The sequence below is a fragment of the Morone saxatilis genome, unplaced genomic scaffold (genome assembly GCF_004916995.1).
Source record: "Morone saxatilis isolate NCDOM2014 unplaced genomic scaffold, NCSU_SB_2.0 Contig11, whole genome shotgun sequence".
In the NCBI taxonomy this organism is placed as follows: Eukaryota; Metazoa; Chordata; class Actinopteri; family Moronidae; genus Morone; species Morone saxatilis.
Genome location: NW_023339663.1, coordinates 18132028 through 18154376, shown reverse-complemented (window position 1 = coordinate 18154376; position 22349 = coordinate 18132028). Strand labels below are relative to the sequence as shown.

Below are 22349 nucleotides of genomic sequence, written 5' to 3'. Positions count from 1 at the left end.
ATATTTTCTCTTTTGCAACATCCATTACAGGGGAAATGCAAATTGTTACAATGACTAACTAAACCTCACATAAGATCATACTTATTTATAATCTAATAAATAATATTACTACTATTTATCCAATCTGTGCTACTACTTCTGCAAATGATAACATTAGTGACAGGAATACAGAGGTGTGTGAAAAAGACCTTATAGTTAACTATTTTTGGTCACAGCAAGTATTTAAACTACACTACAGTGACCGCTGGAATGTGTGTGTGTGTGTGTGTGTGTGTGTGTGTGTTGGGGCATTGCTGAACTCTCTGCAATGTGAGGGCGACGAGGCCAATGCAGTTTTAGGAGCAAGAGCAGGAGATCGAAAAAGATCTTGATGAATACTTACAGTGTCTAACTACAACCTGCTATTGTGGTTCAGCTTTCTATATAAGACCTGTTGGCTAGACGGCACGCACACACACGCGCACACACACACAGAGTTCTATATGTACAATTGCAGGCCAGGTCTAGTTGGACTCCTGTGGTTCTCTTCCACAGCCATCAGTCAAGTTTAAGAGTCTGGAGACAGAAGCAACTCCCCCAACACACACACAGCTGGACAAGGCTGCCATTGAGCTCCATAGTAGTAGCCTTTTAGAAACATTTTTTATAGTTACTGCAGTGAAAAATCAGCCTGGAACAGCTTCCTACAGTGGCCTTAGTAAATGAGAAACAGCCAGACATAGTTATACGTAACAACTGATTTTCAATAGCCTCACAGCTAGGATTCATGTGCTCAATGACTGGTGGAGAGGGGAGTGACGGGGGGACGAGGGGAGTCTTATTTTTGGCATAGCAGTCTAGCCAGGAACAGAGCAGTGTAGTTTTAATCATATTCATTATACATCCAAGGACATAGCAGTCACGTTCACACAGATACAGGCACAAACCCAAAGTGTGTCTTGGCTTATATTTCTGTCTCTACCAGCATGAGAATGAACACCCAGACTAACAAACTTTGCACGCACTCCCTGTATCCACACACACCACTGAAGCCGCTAATCTACAGACAAGAACGAAAAAAAACATCCTTCCTGTTAAAGTAGAAAATGTGTGTATTCTGCTGTGTGTGTGATGACATTTTTAGATTCCAAGGACAGGGTGTGTTTCCTGTCTTGCTTTCTATTGTTCCTGCAGCTACAGTGATCCTCGGGGGGCAGAGCAACCACCAGGACTGTAGAGCAGGACAGAGAGGCCCCGAGGCTGATGGGAACTAACGTCTGTCCTCTTTTGCTTTGCAGTTTCTATGGGGATTTAAAGTTTAACATACCCACTCCATCTTCACAAGAAGGACTGTAATCATGTGCCATGGAGGGCAAACGGTCCTCGGGTTTTCCTTTGATTCAAGTGCGGTCACTGATCAATATGTCCTTGTTGATTGAACGTGTGTGTGTGTGTGTGTCAGTGAAATCAGGAGCTTTACTTTCTGGCTGTGATGGATCCCTACAGACCCTTTGCCCTTCATGGCACATGGTTAAAGAACTTAAGATCTCTAACCATTACCATAACTGGTCCAAATGTCTTTGCTGCCATCTGCAGGAATGTACTGTATGTACATGTTAAAGAACATCAGTAGTGTCCTTGAAGCTCTGCAGGCAGCACCCTCCTCATTTTAAAGTGACAATTGTGTTTTTGAGTCAAATGTTTTGGGACCTATTTGATGGGACTATCATTAAATTTGGTACCTGTCAGAATTAGCCGTAGGCCTGATATCTTTGGTGATCCCTTAACTTTTCATCTACCATGATTAGGTCAGAATGTGTAATTGATCTAATAATTAGACCAAATGCTTGCAAAACTAATGACATCAGCCTTAGCTGGAACCTACTTTGTGCTAATTAACAAATGTAAGCATGCTAACACTCTAAACTAAGGTGGTGAACACAGTAAACCTTGCACCTACTTAGCATTTCCATAATGTGCATGTAAGCATGCTCATAATAGCATTTAGCTCAAGGCACAGATGTGCCAGTCTCACAGAGCTGCTATCAGAAGCCGAGAGCGGCAGTGCTTGCAAATTTGTTTTTATGCTTTATTCAATCATATGGATTGAATCTTCAGTGGCAGCTATGCTAAGCTACTGATGTTCATTAACAACCAAAAATATTGATGACTTCAGGATACTGTATTCTAGTTAACACCAGTATTGTCCGATTGCCAGTGGCAAATTGAACCTGATGAAAATGTTTTGCTCAATTCAACTTCTGCAATATACATCAACTCTGTGAACAGAATTTCACAATAAAAGGCTTTTCTGAAACCTCTAATTAAAAACCAGATGCAGCAGTGGTTGTTTTTGTTTGTTTAAAAAAAACAACACATGAATACAGTTGTCCCATTATTTAAAAAATGTATTTGTATGTACTTACATACTGGTGTCAAAAGAGTATGCACCAAAAATGTCACATTGACTCACAATTACAAAGAAAAAGCATTTTCTTTTTCTTCAATTACAAGTATTGAAAAAACTATGTACAGAAAAAAAGGGCATGGTGACGAGTACACTAGAAACAAACTTACAGTCACACAACATTGTTTAAATGAGGCTTCTGCAACTAAAAGAGAAAATTATCTTCTATACAGTTATACTGTCTTGGTGCAATGAACTTCAAATTTTATTTCACTCAAAAAAATAACCTTGTGCATCCTCTCCACAGTCCAGCGTCAGGGCATTTTCAGAGTGTGCTCAAAAAGGACTTTTTTAAAAACTTACAGAAAACTGATTAATCAGAAATGGAAAAAAATAAACATTTGAGTGGAAATTTCTTTTTTTACTTAAAACACGTCTTAGAGATGATCTTAAAAAAAGTTGTAATGGAAATGGGGGACAAAGGGAGAGTAAATGGGGTTAAGGATTGTAGTCATGGAGTAGAGCTGTGTGTGGAAGGTCAGTCCAGGGCTTTAATCACCACCTCTTTCTGGATGATCATATAGAGACATAAAAGGCTTGTTGCCCTTTATGTCTCTGTATGTTTCCCTGCTGACGGTTTCCCAGCTATCAGATCTTACAGATGAAAGTAGACCAACTCCCAAAACCCTGGCACTCTTTTCTCTCCGTCTGGAAATTTAGAGATTTTGATCAAGACAAAAACACAAAGCAGGAATGAAAAAAAAGGCAAGATGTTGGTGATGTATCGTTGATTATGTGACCAGCAAGACTGGAGGAAAAAAAAAAAAGTATATATCCTCACCAGTGAATGGGTGTTGGGGAAAAAATGAGAAAAAGAAAATACATATAAATGGCAAACGAGCAACTGGACTCAGTTCCCTCAGTTCTTCTGGCTGTGGTCATTCAAACTACCCCTAAACAAACTCTGTAACAGGGTACCAACACATTCACTGCGACACCAGACTAGCACACGCACTCACTGCAATCTTGAATCTTCAATTTGGGATAGAAAGGACACTAATATTGTCTCATCTGATCAGTTTTTCTATAGTTACCTTTATGGCAATGCCAATCAGCAGCCATTTCTGGTCCCTTCTCTGGGTTCAGTTAATTTGAGGATGTGAAATGGCGCTCATGAAAAGAATTCATGGTTTTATGGCACTATGTTGAGATACAATGACTGCCTTGTAATTCGGGCACAACACAGTGTACAGTTTCCTATTGGAAAAAGTAATAATGCACATTTCATACTGCAAAACCGCGATGAAAAAGCATGTGTCACTCTGTTAAGATGTGAACAGCAATCAGACACAGGTCACTACAACAGCCATCCTCAAACCTCCAATAAAAACAAACTGAATGTGTCATGGGGGGAAAAATATTTAACAAGAATGCATGTCTGCAGAGATGGCAATACATCTCTCAAATGTTTAGAAATATACACTAGTCTTCGTCTTGCATCTTCCTTCTAGTAACAAATACATGAAAACTGATGTGCTATTCAGCATGCCAGTGAGTGGCGAGTCAGCCTCTTCTGAATTTAAGAAGTAAAAGCGTGTCCAGCTTCTTTCCACCAAGAAGGAACAAAAGAAACAACTGGAGGGGTGTTAAAGTGAGAATCCACCTAAAACAGAGGCAAAAAAACCCAAGCTATACTGATGATCTTAGTTCAGCTGATCTTTGAGCATCCGTATAGCATTTGTAATTTCTGCTTTAGGTTGAATTGATGTTTGTGAGGTCAGGATTTAATTTTGAACAGAATGTGTCTCTGGTGTATCTGGGGTAGCCTGGGGCCAGCTGCTTCCTCTGGGACAGTTTCTCTTTGCCTTTTAGTCACTTTTAGCCTTTTTGCTGTCGTTTCCATTCTCCTCCGGCTCGGTCCCTTCTGCCTCCTCCGGTTGCTTCCTCTTCTTTGTGTTGTCTGAATGAGCAGGGGATGGGTGTGGCCGGAGGGTGACGATGATGCAGGTCATGTTGTCACATCCTGTCCCGTCTCCAGATGTGTCAGGGGCCAAACAGTGGTCCAAGAGCTGTCAGGAGGACATATGGGATGTGAATTTAAAAAGATGCATGAACGTGTTTATTCTTATTTTATTCACTATGACTGGCAGTCAACCTAGGCGATAAGCTAGATAGTATGACTACACAATCAAGGATAAAATATTTAAAAATAGTACTTCAGTACATATTTTAAAAAATTACAGCCATCCAGAAAATGTTATAATTGTTTGTGGTCGTGTCTCAATGACATTTTTCATTCTTAACATTAATAACCCTGTGCTCCACACAGTGTGAAGACACATTATTCCTCCAAGTGTCAAACACAAACCTGCTGAAAAGCACAAATTAAGGCCTTTCTGTCTAGATGAGATCCTGACACGGTTTAATGGCTCAATAAGGAAAAGGCACACTTGTGTATTTCACATTTAATTGAATCCCAACTACTACTATTATTGGGTTGTTTTAATTACTGTGAAAGATAGATAAATTCAGAGCAGGATTATATTGTTATAATATATTATTTTTATATAACAAATTGTTTCTAGAGCAACAGCAACTATCATTCGTCAACTGTCACCCTCCTTCTCATTGCTAATATGGATTTGGGTGCCGTTGGTAAAGGGAGGAGAGGCTGCCGTCTCAATCAGTAAGATATGATCGATCTGTTGACAAACAGACCTACTGATGTATGTGGTCTTCAATATGTACAAGAATTAAGCAGGAGCTCTCCCTCACCTCTTCCACTATGGCTGAGAGGGGTCTGACTTTGCCACTCTGGTCTGGTTTGATCCTCTCACTGATGAAGTCCACCACCTCCTGACTGCTCAACACATTCCTGCACACAACACACATAGAAACAGGGTAACAGGTAAATGAAGAGTGAAGACAACCTCACAGGCATCAACATGGCGTCTACAGTGGCTGTCATCCTGCCAACACCGCAGACGCCGTACGAGTCCTCTGTCTGGAGACAGCTTGAATTCAAGACAGCTAGGTTTGCAGGTTTATATCATTTTCTTTACAGCAGTTTGTCAGATGTAAACAAGAAAAAATTATGAATCCTAAGTAATAATCATTTACTGGGTCAAACTGCAAGTGACCACTCAAACTCACCAGATGCCGTCGCAGGCAATGACCATGAAGTCGTGGTCCTCGTTAAGTGTCAAAACTTTGACATCTGGCATCGCAGAAATCATCTGCTCCTCTGGAGGCAGAGCCTTGTTCCTCTTATAGAAGTGGTCACCTGAGAGTCACAGTCCATGTTAGCAGCTTGATAAGACAATCTCGTTTTGCTTATAGCTGTGGTCATCACAGAGAGCGCAAAAGATTATTTTGCAGGTTTGAACCCAACACAAAAATAATTATTAACCAAGAGCTGCAACTGAGTTTAATTCTGATGCAATAAATACAATTATACATAATACAAGACTAATAGCATACCAATAGCTCTGGAGAGGTTCAGTCCACCGTTGACCCGTCCGTCCATGGTCACTTTCCCTCCAGCGTTTTTGATGCGAGCCAGTTCCACCTCGTCCTCTGGCTTGTGGTCATACGACATGTCGACAGCTTTGCCTACAGCGACACATTGCAAGATTACAGCAACGGCTTTTATTAAAAGATGGGCCACTTTACATTTCAGTGGCAACCGAGTGACAGATTGGTTGTTGCCCAGTAACACGACTACGTCACCTGAATGTGGAAAGACAATTGGGTACTCTTGCAATGTAATGTAATATTGTAACCAACATGTTAAATATATGTCAGTCATGAGCTTTGTGTACAAGCAGTTTGCCAATAAACTGAAACAACAGAGCTCACATACAATATACTCCAGTGGAATGGGGGATCAAGGACATATGACGGTCACTGGTTTTAATTAACAGATATTTTGAATTTACACAATTTAACAATTCAACACTGCTGTCAAGGTAAATAGGGACAACAGTTTTTGGACGTACCTCGCTCGGACACCACGCAGCGAGAGTCTCCAGCATTGGCCACGATCAGCTGTTTTCCGCGGATCAGAGCCACAACAGCTGTGGTGCCGCTGTCTGAGCCAGGCTGCGGATACATGAATGTGGGAGATGTGGAACACTGTTTAAACAGTCTGTTTTATAGACTGAGGAGTTTTTTTTACACAAACATTGAAAGACTAACACTCTTGAATCATTTTTGAAATTCCCCCAATTTCTTTCACCCTATGACTGAAATAAACAAAAGCTTTCTACAGAAAAAAAGAATTTAAAGCAGACACCAAATCTTCTTCTCTTTACAGTCATCACAAATCATTTAATTTGGCTTCGACAGCAATGTGGCCATCCAACATACTGGATTAGCTGGATTCATAGCTGGAAAGTGTTGCATACAATGCTTCCAATAGGACTAATTTCTAATTTCGTCAATGAACATTAGCACATGAGAACACTTTCTCATTTTAAAACATGTGCCAAACAATTTATGACAAGCCTGGTACAAGTTATCAGTGGAAAAGGTCCTATACTATGGTAACTTGTTGTGATCAATGTCAACTAATTGTATCAGCCAAGTCTATGACAACAAATTGGCAATTCATATTGTAATAGTCAAAACTGAGCACAATTTATTTGATAAGGTTAAACACTGTCTAAATAAAACATTTCCCATATTTCAACAGAAGTCTCAGTGGGATTACAGCATCTGTGGGTTGTGACGGTAAACGACGTCATCTTGGTTTGCTGAGGGTGGCTATCATTAGCAGTGCTATGTCTACTATGCTCAATGTGGTTCCGCATGGTTGAGTGGTTATATGCCCGTTCATTTCTGACAACCTTATTTCCATTTTCTACTGAATCAAAAACTGACAAACTGCTCTGGCCGCCATCTTTCCCCCCTCGCTGGTTTAACTATATCTGGGGCACTGGGAGAGGAGACTGCTGTGCTATGGCTGTCTGTCGGAGCTGCTCCTGCTAGTGGCGAGTGTCTAACATCTTAGATGCAACAGTAAACAAGTTAACCAGCATTGAGGGCTTACATTAATAGAATATTAAGAATACAGAATATTGTTTTTCTAACCGACTAGAGAAGATAGAAACGTTTAAACCAGACAACTTATCGCACACATCCATATCGGTGACTACGTTACTGTTGATGATTACATTACCCAGTCACAGTCATGTTATCCATGGATAATATTTCTAATACATATTCTTTATTTTTATGCGGCCAGCCATAGGAGTTTGGGAAGCACAGATAGTTTTATCATTTTGTGCTCAAAACATCTGCGATCAGTCTAACACACCAGAGCAGGCACCTTCTACCCAAAACCTTCAATATCACACCATATCGGCTCCATTTGCACTTCAATCCCTCTTTCAACCAGACATCTAAAAAAAGTTAAGGAGTCAGGGCAGCCTATATTCCCAGTGCATTCTGAGTGCGTGTAGAAACGTGTATTAGTCGTACTGTTGATTTGTCAGTCACATTAGATTAGTTACCACCAGACACCCTCTGCACACACCTCCTCCTTGCCGTCCATTCCAGGTAGACACATTTCCTCCTCCTCCTCATCCTCAGAGTCTTCCTCTCCCTCCTCTGTATCCTCCTCTTCTTCCAACTCACTACTGTCACCTTCTTCCTCTTCGCTGCCATCCTGATAAAAAAAAAAAGGCAACGAGTTACAATGCTTTTCAAAGTCATCAAAAGTGAGCGAGCTTTCACAGCAAGATAGGATGGTTTATTCTGGTCTCCTGTCATCACCTCTTCATCACTACCCTCCTCCTCTTCGCCCTCCTCAGACTCCTCGCTGTCATCAAAGAACCTGGACTTGGAATCTCCTGTAGCCTTGGAGGACAAGGAGGAGCAGGAGGGACCTGCATCTCCTTCGGCCTTACCAGCCTTTTCTTCTCCATTGGAGCTTCCCGACCCTCCACAGTCAGCTGCTGCAGAGGAGAAACGAAGGCAAAATGAGGCGTTACACAAGAGGAACAGACGGCCAATATAAGTGTAGAAGAGAATAAAGGAGAACTTTTTTGCTCAATTGTCCTCTACCGCCTGTGCCACTTTGACACACTTAAAGATTTGAGTTGTTTTATACCAGTATTTAACATTTAGTCAGCAGGCAGACCAATTTATTTCACATAAAGAAGGATACCGGTTTAAATATTAAAGATTATATTAAAGTTTTTAACTAAAACATTAACCCGGTGTACTAAAAATGTACTCCAGCTCCATACCTGCACCACTGCTTTCACCGCCTCCTGTTCTCCGACAGGCTCTCAGCTTAGACCCGCATGCCGCTCCTTCGGCTTCCTTTACCTTCCCGTTGCTCTCCTCCTCCACCTCTCCATTTACGCCATCCTTCTTCGGTCCTTCCCCACATTCCCCTTTGTCTCCTGAGCATGCCGCCTTCTTAGCAGCCGCACTAACAGAAAGAGGAAATACATAAGAGTCTGTTTTTTTACACAACAGTCAAAGAAATCTGGACTTAAAGGTGAATGATAATGATAACGGAGGATTCTGTCTCTCAATAAACACTACACATCCCAATTTCACTAAATGCAAACGTACAAACTTGTCCAAACTTTCTCTGTCCAAGGTTTCAAATATTAAAACATGTAACGCCATCATTACTTCCTTAATGTAATCTGATTCCTGTTGAAACAGGTTGTTCATGTGGGACATGATACAGCAAAGTGATCAATTTTATATGTCGACCAAATTCCTCTTCATTTCCACATTAGTGTTCGTCCTTGTATGAAAAGTCAAAATAAAGAGACTACCTGATCGCAGCTGCATGCTTGACAGCATTGAGGTTCTGGCCATAGCGTACCAGCAGCTCCTCTATGGTCATTGTGGCTTCCTCGTGGAGCAAAGCGGCCTCCTCCGTCTCCACTGTGAGGAGGGCAGAAACACGGATCCATTTAAAGGTTGTCATTGTCTTTAAATTCACTGATTTTAATCTACCAGCAGTGTACATGCACTTCAGGACGTCTTGTATTTGTTGTATTCTCAGTTTTGTGTTTATTTTCCCATTCCCTTGATTGTGTTTAATAATCAGTTACTTTAAGGTTTGATAATAAAGTTACACAATTACAATAACATATAGTCTAAATAGGGTAATAACATTATTTTACTGTTAGGTGAGCACTCACAATCGTCCTCCTCCGCCACTTTTTCAGCAGGTGGCTCCTCGGTGGGCCGACCTGCGATCTGGACCAGCTCCTTGATTACTTCTTCTGTGGTAATTCTACTGTCAATGGCTAAGAAGGCGTCCTCCAGAGCCTGGAAACAACACGCTGTGTCAGTAGATGTCAAGCGACATGGTTTTGGACACTGGGTTAGAAATAAATGATGTGTGTTGTGTGTCTGTTTTAATGCGTCAGTACTGTGGAACAGAGGAAACGCAGTGAACACAGAATCATAATACACTGCCTCCAATCCCACCTCATTTGTAACCTACGGCCATTAAGATCTCTGCTCTCAGACTTGTTTAGGACAGCTCACGCCTCCTCGGCTTCTACGGTTTCTCACCTTTTGCAGTTTTCCATCTTTATAGGTCTTCTGCTCCTTGATAATGTCAGGAAGATACTTTGAACAGTACAGAGCCACCTCTTCACCTAAATGGGAACAGCAGGTTATATAAATTCTTTGGATAGGTCTGTGTACACATAATACCCAGAGAGGTGTGTTAAACAAACAATACAAAAGGGGAAAAACCATGGAAACACTTCACAATAATGGCTGTGATCCAAAAACTGCAGGCTTATAATTGTGACTTTTGGGAAAAACTGTTGGGGAAATGATTTAAGGGCAGTGTGTGTTTTGCATTGTCATATCAGAATTTGGTAAAGACTTAAAATATTATAAATTTAGTGTTAAAATGCAGGTTTTTTTTTACAGTGTGTGTTACCTCCATGTCCATCATACACAGCAAACATGGCCGTCTCCTCATCAAACTCTGGGTTTGAATTGTGAGCATCCTGTGACACAAACACAAAAAAGCACATTAAAACGCAGACAGCAAGGCAAGCTTACATAGTGGCACAAATCACAGCAATCGAAATGTCTCTTCTGGTGAAAAACAAAAAACAACACTTATATATAAGACAGAGGAGATCTACACATCATCTCATCTCATCGTCGTTTAATTTAAATACTCACATCGGCCTACTGCCTCTCATCAAAGTGACAGTTTGTGTTGTGTAACTGCTGATGAGACTTACAATCACTGTCACATGTCCACACACGTCTTTGAACTGATTTACTCACACGCAGGCATTTTGTAACTAATTGCAACCCACTGATATTCTGCAGCAGACCCCAATCACATGCTCCCGGGTGTTATGGGAGCTCGCTTACAATGTAACTAAAAAACACCCCGAGGATGAATTATGGATTTCGTCCATGACTGCAGCTGATGCTCAGGGAACAGCTAGTTTGGGAGTGTGACGAACTTCCAGTGTACTCTGGAAAGACGCCAATCAGCTCCATACTAACACTAACACTAACACAAACACACAGAAGGAAAAGCCTCACGTCTCGTTATCCCGCCATTTACAACCCAAGACACATTTTCTCTTCGTTGCGTTCAAGGGGAGAAAAAAAAAAAGAAAAGTGGACACATAGTTGTCTTTAATGTGCTCATTCATTTTCCGCCTCACCTCCATGGAGACCCGCCAGCCCTGCATGGCAGAGAAACCGTAGCTCATGTGGCTGTTGCCGCCATCGGACGAGCTCTTGGTTGTGTTTGGTTGCGACAGATAAGCCCCCATGGTCGGTCAGTTTCTATGGCTTTATACCTGAAGAGAAGACGACACGGAGGAAACATCACATGTCTGTCTCCACGTACAGACACACACACACGTAGTGCGCTCAGGACATTTTAACAACTGCGTTTTACCAGCTCGGTTGGTCGCGGTTGCTAGCTGGCTAGCGTTAGCAACACCACAACAAAAAAAAAAAAAAAAAGTAGACGCATCAGCTAACGATAGCTAGCATCAGCATGCTAACAGCGGCGGACCGGCTCAACTTCCAGCAGTAACCTCTAACCCCGACGGGAGAGCGGCTGCGCAGTTGTTAAAAGACCAAAGGCTCAGCGCCGACGGTTCGTTTACCTGTTGTGGCAGAGCACGACGAGTTTATAAACACACGGGCCCCAGAAAGAGAGATTCACATAGAAAACACTGCACGTGTGGAAGCGAGCGCCGCTATCAACAGAGAGAGAGAGAAACTGGAGGGGAAGAAGTGGCTGCGTGCGCATCTCCCTTTCCTTAGAACGAGGGGGCGTGGCCGACACGTACGTCACGCGTCACATTGTTTTTTTTAATTAACGAACAAATATTTTTTTTTTAAATAGTTTAATAAAAGATTTAACATACACAACAATACAGACAGCAATAACGTATAAAAAATAAATAAATACAAAAACAAACAAACAAAGAATAGTAAAGTAAAAATCTATTGAAACATTTTTAAAAAGTGATTGTGTGGAGGTCAGGTGATATTCTGTCTTTCTTGTCGACAAAGTGTGAAAAGACCAAGACCAGCAATCTGATCTTAAAAAGTATTGTCTGTGTAGTCCAGTCCTGATACAGCTAAAAACTATTACATGTGTACTATTATCCACATCAGCGAGTGACAACATGTGACATGTTTCTTCATTATAATGAACCATGAACCATGCTGGTGCAGTGGGCCTGAATACTCATCAGCACTGAAAGTAGTCCTGTAAAGTGTCACACTGCCCTGTTCTCTCTGGGTAAAAGTTTAAAGTCTGTTGCACCCCTGAACACATCCAGCAAGTTTCAAAACATCAGTCACAAAGTCCAGTCCGTATAAAGGCCTATCATATTAATATTTCTATAATTATACACCGGTTTTATCTTGCTAATTATTCTTCAAAGTGACATTTGTGTTGACTGCAGGTTTTGTTTTCATCCAGGAACTCTAACACACTGACCTTATGCAGAATCTCTGTTAAAAGATAATAAAAGACTTTACTAAACCAAGCCTGTTTTTTATGTTTATAATACGCTCAGAACAGTCTAAATGCTACTGCTATAAAGGTTATAATGTTCGTTTTGGGATTATGATCAATTTTGGGTGTCGTTTTGGTTGTATTGTATTGTACATACATAATTATGATAGAGCAGACTAAAATGGAAAAACATCTCTCTCTATAATACATCACCATTCCCCCCAGCATCACCAACCCCTTTCATGAAGGTTGAAAATACTGAATCTTTACATGCAAGATTCTGCACATACATTTTACACACACACAGAAAATCACCAACAAATGCACGGAGAGCAGAATTAGGCAGATACCCACTGATAACTAACATTTAAAAGAAAAGACTTTTGAATTTTTTTTAATCACCTTAAAACCCAGCTCAATGTCACGCTCCATTCAAAAGCTCTCCAAACCCAAGAGCAGAGCCCAGAACAGAGTGCTCTCAGATGGTCTCAGACACACTGATTAATCTCACAACAACACTTCAAGCACCAATCAGAGTAAAACTAATTATAAAGCATTGTAAAGAAATCTACAAGGAACAATTTTGGCTTAAAAAAACCCCCCAAACTGTATTTAATCATTTCAATAATACTATTTGCAACATACTGTATCCACACTCTCAAAACCCTTTTTATTTCTTCCTGTTATGTTTCAGCAACGTATCTTAAAATAACTAATATAATCGATATGATAGTTTTGTGTTCATGTTCATTTTATTTTCATTATTTATTATATCAACTATATTATTATTATATATTTTAGTTCAGGTGACACAGCTGCCCTCCGCACCACGTGGTGGCGGTGTCGTTGCTTAGCAGCCAGACGTCACAACCGGAAAAAGGAACAACAACACCCGTCATCAGTTGAACATGGCGCGGGAAACCCGGGAAGAGCAGGAGATGGATGTCTGCGGAGGAGCCGAGGAGGAGACGGGCAGTCTCTCTCCGTCCAAGCTGAAACTGTACGAGACACAGTTCTTCGGCTTCACCCCGCAGACATGTATGTTGCGGGTGTACAGCGCCTTCCAGGACTGCCTGTACGACATTTTACCCGTCGTGGAGAAGGTGTGTGTGAGGCAGCTGAGCAAAGGCGAGTCGGACGGGGCCGAGGAGTTGCTCCGGACCCGGGCCCGGGAGTGCAGCCGGAAGCTACAGCAGTTCCTCGAAGACCGGTTCAAGCCGCTGTCGGAGCGGATGGAGGCGCTGCTGCTCAACCGGTGCTTCTCCGTGCCGCCAAATGTCCTCCTGCCCGAGGACAAGTCTCACAACAACTACCCCCAAGACATGCAGGTGGGCGAAGGGCTGTTTGTGCTTCACTTATGAGCTGAGTTCACACACACTTGATGATGCTGAGCTGCTTGACAAGAACAGCGGAGAAGGAAAATGACACAGATTACATTAAAGTGCTGTTATACCTCATATTACTGTTATTACACACCTGTACATGCTCACCATACATGTTTATTATTACCTGACTTTATTATCACTATTATGATATTACTAACTGACTCTTGTGTTTTACAATTTGTCTGTGTCTGTATTAGGATAATAAGGACATCCACAAACATATTATTATGTGTTTGGTTAATAAATAAAATATAAACAATAATAATAATATATAAATTCACCTTTTAGAAAATCATCCTAACTCAAGGTCCACCTTTTACTTTCAGTCAAGAGCTTTCAGCTACATCTCCCAGTCTTCATCAGCAGATTGAGTTTGCGCAGTTTCCATGGAGATGGCTTAGTCGCCATCACATGAGTGTGAAACTTCAGTTTTTGTGTATCTAAATCTGCTGATGAAGACTGAGATGTGGCTGAAAGGAAAGATTAGTCACATTTTGATATCTGTGTTAATTTTCCAGCAGACATAATTTATTTCCTCTTCCGTAACGTCTGTATATGTTGTTGAACACAGGATGATAAGTAATGTATCTGTCTGTGATTCTGACTGCGGTCCTGCTCCGTCCAGGAGGTGCTGAGGTTGGAGTCGTCCCTTGCTGATCTCCAGGGAGCCTACGAAGCAGAAGTCTGTGCCCGGCAGGCGCTGCTCGCTGAGCTGGAGGAGCAGAGGGAGGTGCAGAAGCAGCTGGATGGGATCCTGATGTGGGTCAGAGAGCTGCAGGACGCCTGGGTGAAGGAAGGTAACGGCAGCTTCCATGAGAGCTTCCGGCTGGTGATGGAGTCCGTAAAGAGACTTCAGGAGGCCGCTGGGGAGGTGTGCAACAAGGCGCCTCATTGAACTGAGCTCACATTTGTAAAACAGACATTCCTCAACAACCTTTTTATAGTTTGTTCTGTTTGTAATGTATTTGATAGAGATGAGAGACTTTAGAAGACGTCAGTCGCAGCAAGGCGGGCAATATTTAGTTTGTGAGTCTGGGTTTCATCTGGTTTGTAGATAATGAATCATCAATTAATTCAAATATGTAAATATTGTAAAGCAGCATACATTACTCTGCCTTTAAAAAGCTGGTTTTGTCACGTTGATCAGAAAGTTTTAACTGCTGTTTGTCGCGAAGATGGCGGCGTTGTTCGTTCCCTGTAAAAAGACTAAAAACTTGTGCTCTGATGGCTTTATGAAATTCTTTTTTTAAAAACACACAACTGCAGCATTGGCTAGCATTAGCAAAGTTTAGCTTTGCACTAATGTAATGTACATAATAAAACATATGGATGTATTTCTGTGTCCGTCCAACTGCATTATCTTAATACTTGGATGGTTTCTGTTCAATGCTCCCCCCTCTTTACCCCTCAACCTCACTTCTTCAAAAACTCAACTCCATTTTCTTAACACCTCTTACTTTCTTACCTTCGTTTGTAACTTCAGGGTGTTTGTATGTGTTTCATTGTTATTTGCTTGTTGAGGTGTTCATGATATTGTGTAGATACCCAGCAGAGGGCGCTCTCTGCATGTTGTATCCCACCCAGTCTAATCCATCTACACTTGATGTGTGAGCCTGTTTTTTATGTTTAGATGATTTACACTTATTCAGCATTCAGAAATACTTTCAATAAAATACTTTTATGAAGCCTGAAAACATACGCTCAGAACAGTCCTAAATGCTACCTGCTATAAAGGTTATAATGTTCAGTTTTGGGTATTATGATCAATTTGGGGGTGTCGTTTTTGGTTGTATTGTATTGTACATACATAATAGATAGAGCAGACTAAAATGGAAAAACATCTCTCTCTATAATACATCACACTTCCACCCAGCATCACAAACCTTCATGAAGGTTGAATACTGAATCTTTACATGCAGGATTCTGCACATACATTTTACACGCACACAGAAAATCACCAACAAATGCACGGAGAGCAGAATTAGGCAGATACCCACTGATAACTAACATTTAAAAGAAAACACTTTTGAATTTTTTTAATCACCTTAAAACCCAGCTCAATGTCACGCTCCATTCAAAAGCTCTCCAAACCCAAGAGCAGAGCCCAGAACAGAGTGCTCTCAGATGGTCTCAGACACACTGATTAGTCTCACAACAACACTTCAAGCACCAATCAGAGTAAAACAAATGATAAAGCATTGTAAAGAAATCTACAAGGAACATTAGAAAGAAGAAACTAAAAACCAAAGTAGATTAGAATATTGTCTGACCATAAAGAGAGATATAGATTGGTAGAATATGTTGACACTGTCAGAAACAGAAAGCAGAGACAGATTCTAACCAAGTTCAGGTGGACATTGTGGTTTTCATCATTTTTATTTGACTTTTATACTGTTACTTTTGGGTTTTCTCTCACTAATGATGGAAACACTGCTGTGTGTCTGGGTTCTTCATAGTTACATGGATTGGACCATCGGGGGCGCTAGTGTTTTTCTTTTTTTAAATTGTCCTTTTGTGTTGTGCAGTATGATGGATCCCTACATATATATACTGTCAATAGATGCATCTCACCAGTTCATTAGAGCAATTTCAAAATGTTTCTTTTATATCTACTTGCTATCTTACTACTACTTCCTAATACAGACACAGACGGGGGAACTGCAGCAGCATTGCAGGGTGGTGCAACATCTCCAAACTGAATAATAAAGTGTGAGAAACAAATATTTGTTTGCTAAGAAATGTTGACAGGTGAGTAATTAGTTCACATATGGAGCTGAAATCTGTGTTTATGCTGCTCAAAATAATTTATAGGAGAGTAAATATTTATTTTGAGTGTGTGGCGTTTGAACATGCTGTTACAGCCTCTGAACTCGACTCAGATGGGGAAAGTGAAAGGTCTTTATGTATCAATACAAATATTCATTGCAATCATTGTTAGAAATTAAATTATTATCCATAGCCCCTGTGATTGTGGATTATGGAGTAAAAACAATCTATAACTTCTTTCTTTTAAGTGTAGTTTTTAGAGTCTGGCTAGCTGGATGCAACACTGCTATTGCTGATGTCAGATTTACAGCCCAAACAACAATTACAAGTGAAGGTACGTAAACAACAACAAGAGGTCCAGTGTAAACAGTAAACATTTGCTTTAGCATTCCTCTAATAGTGTGTGTGTCCCGGTGTGTATCACCTGCCTGTTGTGATAGAAATGTTGAGTCCAGATGGGGACGTGTGACAACATTGTTTCTGTTTGTCTGTCTTAAGCAGCTAGAATAATGATCCAACTGCGCTATGTCCAATCAGTTTATTTACTCAGCGTTAAACTTTTAAACAGTTTTGTTTTTTGTTTAAAAGGAGGCGAAAGGATAATAACTGTGTATTCAGTGTTGTAAGAACAATGAGGCGCAGCTATCATATTCCTTTTTTTTTCTATTTGGCTTGGAAATATTTAAAAATCCAACCCAGAAGCACTGGTCAGTGGTTTCTGTGATGGAGCTGTTTTTACACAGAAAGCTTCCAAAAGGTCTCTGCTGAATATATCAGGCTTTGTCAGAATGAGAGGTTTTTGGAGGACTTACATTGTTGTTTGGTAAAACATAGTAGACTTACCAAATCAATTTGTACTTACAACTGTATTGCCACAGACTGAGAACAGAACTTAAAACAATAATATAAAGAACAAAGAATAAACATGATTTGATGTTGAGTGGTTTTAATACTGTATAATATACCCCATAAAGACAGTAAGGACAATGCATATCTCACATTATCCCTGATAAAGAAGTAGATTGTTTGGGGAATATACTGTCTATATTTACTTCCTCCACCAAACCTTTTATTGATTACCGCCCACTTTACATTCACATGTGATGAGGAAGAGTTGAAGGGATTACAACACAGCCAACAATGCAGAGTAGCAACAGTTTCTCTGGAGATTAAAAGTAGTCTTGGATTATGTTTCCAGGAGTCACAGTTAAACCATGGAGATTACTCTTTTGCCTTCATCTTGGATATTTGGCTTTTTTGACTGAAAAATCTCTTTGCGTCTTTACATTTTCTGCTCAGAACTCCCTCCTATGTTTGTGTAGTAACAAGGTGTGTGTGTGAACACAGCTGTCCTCTGTTTTTTATCTCTGTTTTTGTCTGAAGTTACAATAAATTCTAAAACCCTCCACAGCGTGCATGTGTAATACCTCTAAAGCCTGTAAAAGATGCTGTCAAACACAATCAGGACACAGCTGTATGCAGCTGTCTTCTGGCTGCACACACTCAGTGCTTATGTCTGAATCCTGCTGGCAGAGAGGAGATAAAGTAATCTGAAAGAAAAATAAGTGTCTCTTCAGCTAGAGAGAGAGAGAGCCAAACAAGTGTCAGTGAGTATGCTAGAAAAGTGAAAGTGTTTGTATTTGAGGGGAGGGGGAGACAGAAGGTTGATAGAGAAAGTGTCTTCATTTCACAGCAGAGTCCCAAACTTTCGCACTGCTGTCCTAAAGAGCTTTCGGCACCGAGACTTGAGGAGAACGCTGTTTACATGTGAAAACCACATGTCCACACTTGTATTTCAGGTTGTTTCTACAAAGATACATAAACATAAATACAGGTTAAAGACAATACCTGTGCTGTGTGATCGCTTATAATGACATTTAAAATGAGTGATCACAAGTCTGAACTTTACTGCCACACAGCCCTCGACCACACTTGAGGTCTCAGTCTGCTTCTGACAAAGAAATCTTATTTCAGTGCCTGGCTCTTTTAAGTTAATCTTACGTTGTTACTCAGTGGATGCAGTTTCCTCAGTTGTCACCATGTGATTTAAGTATGGAACAGCTTTAAACACACTTTTCATCAGCATTTTCTAATATCCACTCTGGAGACACTTTTGTGAAGCTGCTTTTTAGGAATTTGTAAACAAAAGAGTTAGGTTTACATTCAGCGTGTATCCTTGAGGTCTAACAAATGTTTCTTCTTCAATAAAAACTGCAAAGCTCATTTTTTGGATCTTGTAATTCCTTCATTGTTTCGATGCATGTTAAATAGCTAACTAGCTACTGGCAACACAGATGTGAATATGAACCCACATGCATGCAAGTGTCCTCATACACATACAAACAAAACCTAGACCCACTCATAAAAACATTGCTCCATAGTGCTACTAGTGGTCAAAAACTCCACAGGGTACTTTATCTAACTATCTTAGTTTTGAGTGTCTCCAAAACTGAGCGAAAAACAATTTTTTACTGATTTGTCCAGCATAGTCTCGACATAGTGTGAACTGCCGTTTGTGTACTTGTTGACATCCATGTGTGTAAAGTGGTGCATATTTGTATATCAGTGTGTTAAAATGTGTTAGTGTATGAGTGTGTGTATTGTGTCTGTATGTCTGTATGTGTTTGTGTGAGCTCATGTGTGTACCTGTTGGCATTTGTAACTATACCAATCTGTATTGTGTGTGAGCGTGTGAACCTATATTTGTGTGTGTGTGTGTGTGTGAGTGAAGACAGCATATGGACAGTGCCCTCCCTTCCTGTTGGGAGGGGAACAACGTGGCTCTCTGTGAACCACAGCTTGATCTCTGACCTCTTAGGATCACACACACACAAAAAAAGAGAGAGAGAGACACACACACACATAAACCCAGATACCTACACATACGCAGATATACATCCACACTCAGCCAGCCAGCTGTCCTCGCTGACTGACTGTCCTACATAGAGACAGAGAGGAGGTGAGAGTGACAGTCCGGCGGGCAGACTGGATTGTTTTCTCAGGCTGTGAGAGTGAGTCTGGAATTCACTCAGACTTTTTTAAACCCACGTGTCACCCAGCAGGGAAAACAACACACAGCAGTGGACCCTCTTTTCCCATTTCAAACATTTCTTCCAACCGTAGATCGCGGTGACATCATGACTCAGGAGAAAAGAAAACTCTTGCCTTGAACAGCTGTGAGCGGCTGTGTACCGGCTGCCATTGAAGTAAACATTAACAAACACCAAAATTCTTCCTTTTCTCCTGGATGCTTTTATTTTGCTAATGTGTAGCGTTAATCCTCATTAGGTACGTTTCCATCCAAATTTTAAATAAATGTGAATCTGCTCCTGCGGGCCTGGCAGCATTATGTAATCGGTACATCTTGTAACTTTGTAACTCTACATAAACAATGATCACTGTTGCTTAAAGTGTTGTCTATGCTGCTTTCATGAATGAATCTTCTGTCTGCACATACTGTGTGATGTTACTGTCCGTGACTGTTTTTGGTGGCATTTACATTGCAGAGTCCGTAATAAAGACCTCAGAGTAGCCTAAAATCATACTTCTGCACATCTTTATCAATACCTCAACTTTTCTTTGTATTTATCTTAACACACACGTAAATCACAGATAGTAAAGCAAGATCTTTGCATAAACCTCCACACTTACACTTTAACTTTAACCCACTGCCATGACCACAATATGTTCCTCACTGTGTTTACTAAACTTTTTGGAAATGTTTACCATCCATAAAGAAAATTCTAAAACAAAAACGCTCCTGCCTCTTTCACTGGGCATCGGCCAACAGCCTGGTGAAATGTCAGCCGAGCGGCTTTTCTGCTGTTTTGGTGACATTGTTTGTTGTTTACAGAACAAACATGAAAAAAAAGAGACCCCAACCAGTTTGTGCCAGTGAGTCAGGATGCTCAAAAACAGGTCAAACGACTGCGATCACGTGACCATCAAACCTCAGCATTTTTGTGAAACCCCTTTTCTTTACCTTGCAACAATACAGCAACAGACCACTGTGTCCAAGTTCATCCACTTTGAAAAGAAAGAAACGTCTATTTTCTGCGGTTGAAAACACCAGCATAATGAGGAAATAAAAACAGTTTATAACATTTTAGATTTAGCCATGAGTGTTTTTTGCGTTCTGCCTCAAAATGCAGTACCTACTCCGACTTCTCCACAGACACTGTGGTTTCTAAGTGGTTAAAAAATGCCTCGCTCAACAGCAGCTGGATGGTAGATGTTAAGACTGGATTGCTGAGGAATCTGAACCTGAAAGCTTTCGGTTACAATCAAGCTAACCACCGCTGGTCTCTCCCATTATTTCTTTTATCACAGCGCTACACTGCAGCTAAGTACATCATGCTCATATTGGGCATAATGTAATCTCAGTTTAACTTTTATAAGCCTCAAAACACAAGAAAAAGCTTTAATAAACATTATCAGTCCAACAAGTTGTTTTATAGACAAAACCAGCTGAATAATATGTGTGAATGTGTGAATTTACACAACTGAATACATCCTGAGCACACCTCTTAGTCCCAGCTCAACTTTTTGATCTTCTCAATGTCTTTGAATAACAGCAAAAAGTAGAGGACAAAGAGAAAGGAAAGGCTGGACGAATAGAGCAGAGAAGAAGAAGAAAAGAAGAGAGGAGAAAAGGAAAGAGAGGATGAGGTGAGAGGAGCGGAGCGGCAGCTGGCAGGTGTCAGGAGTCACAAAGGACCATCTGTCCATCGAGTGCCATCTCCACACGCACACACATACGCTACATTGAACTTTATTCCTCACAACAACATGCCTCGACAGAGCCGCTCATTTCCCCTCATCTGTTTGCATCATAGTTTAAAATTTCAAGTGACCCTTAGTTGGCTGAGTTATTGTCAGTTGATGCTTACAGTAAAATAATGAGTTTTAGTCCAGTATAATGTTTGGCTTTAGGTCCTCTGTCAGTTTTATCTTCATGTCTTTAGAGACAGAGTGACAGTCAGGAACCAGTCCAGAGAAGCCATGATGGTGACATACAGAGGCAATGTGACAAAGATCGACTTTGTTTCTATGTCTGTGTGTGTGTGGTATGTTGCTCCTGCTCTGAGCTCAAGTTCCTCAGCTAGCCTCCTTATGTACAGGCACACACACACAGACACACACACACACAGGCACACGCACACACACACTGTGCTGACCGCTGACCTTTCATCTTGAACAATCTCTCTCTTGGGAGAATTGCAGAGTGTGCGATTGAGGAGGTGACCTGGACATAGACATAGACATTGTAATTCAGATACGATAAATAACTACACTACATGGCCAGTGTATGTATGAGATGTATGTAGATATACATCTCATTCAAAAACATCGGTATCAATCTGCCGCTTACTGCCTCTACTCTTCTGGCTTTAAGATTTAACACTTTTTAAACTCCTTCTTCACCAAACTAAAAGGACCATTTTATGATGCACCTTACGTTTTCTCATATATGTTAGCATGTTTGTACGTCACTCCTCCTGTTGCTCTTATCTTAATCGAGGGTCGGTAGGGATAGAGGGTGATGTATGCTGTGACGCCCTATGAGGCAGATTAGTGATATTGACTTCAGCAATTTCCATCCCAAAATATTATAGACCTAATGGAGCAAGAATGTGGACAGGACTGTCTACATACCTTTGGCCTTCTACAACAGCACAATCCTTAGCTTTCCTCTTCTGCTTTGTTGGTTTGGTATTTATTTATTTACAAAAGGTCTCTGTTATCATAAACCAGCTGTGTGCTAATCCACTTTATTCATTTTCTAGAATAATTCAGCCATGTATGGATTATGCACTGG

General features: G+C 40.8%; 2 protein-coding genes across 3 annotated transcripts; one reads left to right on the top strand and one right to left on the bottom strand.

Moving 5' to 3' along the window:
- Window positions 1–2369: 2369 nt before the first annotated feature.
- On the bottom strand, window positions 2370–11681 carry ppm1g (protein phosphatase, Mg2+/Mn2+ dependent, 1G). 2 transcript variants are annotated; one of them, XM_035651915.1, is made up of 14 exons: window positions 11518–11681; window positions 11065–11202; window positions 10314–10383; window positions 9935–10020; window positions 9556–9685; window positions 9184–9295; window positions 8638–8825; window positions 8162–8343; window positions 7923–8054; window positions 6385–6487; window positions 5867–5998; window positions 5540–5669; window positions 5162–5261; window positions 2370–4455 (listed from the first exon to the last, which is right to left on the bottom strand). In XM_035651915.1, exons 2-14 carry the CDS (start codon window positions 11173–11175, stop codon window positions 4255–4257), a joined length of 1677 nt encoding a protein of 558 aa, XP_035507808.1. In that variant the 5' UTR covers window positions 11176–11202; window positions 11518–11681; the 3' UTR covers window positions 2370–4254. The 2 variants fall into 2 exon arrangements, with proteins under 2 accessions (XP_035507808.1, XP_035507807.1); XM_035651914.1 differs by lacking the exon at window positions 11518–11681 and adding an exon at window positions 11304–11446 and having other exon boundaries at window positions 4255–4455.
- Window positions 11682–13270: 1589 nt separating this feature from the next.
- Window positions 13271–15086, top strand: mis12 (MIS12 kinetochore complex component). The gene is made up of 2 exons (XM_035652082.1): window positions 13271–13708; window positions 14391–15086. The coding sequence occupies exons 1-2, from the start codon at window positions 13289–13291 to the stop codon at window positions 14658–14660; spliced, it is 690 nt and encodes a 229-aa protein (XP_035507975.1). The 5' UTR covers window positions 13271–13288; the 3' UTR covers window positions 14661–15086.
- The last annotated feature ends 7263 nt before the right edge of the window (window positions 15087–22349 follow it).

Bases quoted from the DNA above. Each gene is read 5' to 3' on its own strand.
- ppm1g (XM_035651915.1), bottom strand. From the start codon at position 11,175: ATGGGGGCTTATCTGTCGCAACCAAACACAACCAAGAGCTCGTCCGAT. The intron at 5,670-5,866 runs GTATGCTATTAG...TGTGACTCTCAG, and splicing joins GAACCTCTCCAGAGCTATTG to GTGACCACTTCTATAAGAGG. The intron at 5,262-5,539 runs GTGAGTTTGAGT...TGTTGTGTGCAG, and splicing joins ATTGCCTGCGACGGCATCTG to GAATGTGTTGAGCAGTCAGG.
- mis12 (XM_035652082.1), top strand. From the start codon at position 13,289: ATGGCGCGGGAAACCCGGGAAGAGCAGGAGATGGATGTCTGCGGAGGA. The intron at 13,709-14,390 runs GTGGGCGAAGGG...TGCTCCGTCCAG, and splicing joins ACTACCCCCAAGACATGCAG to GAGGTGCTGAGGTTGGAGTC.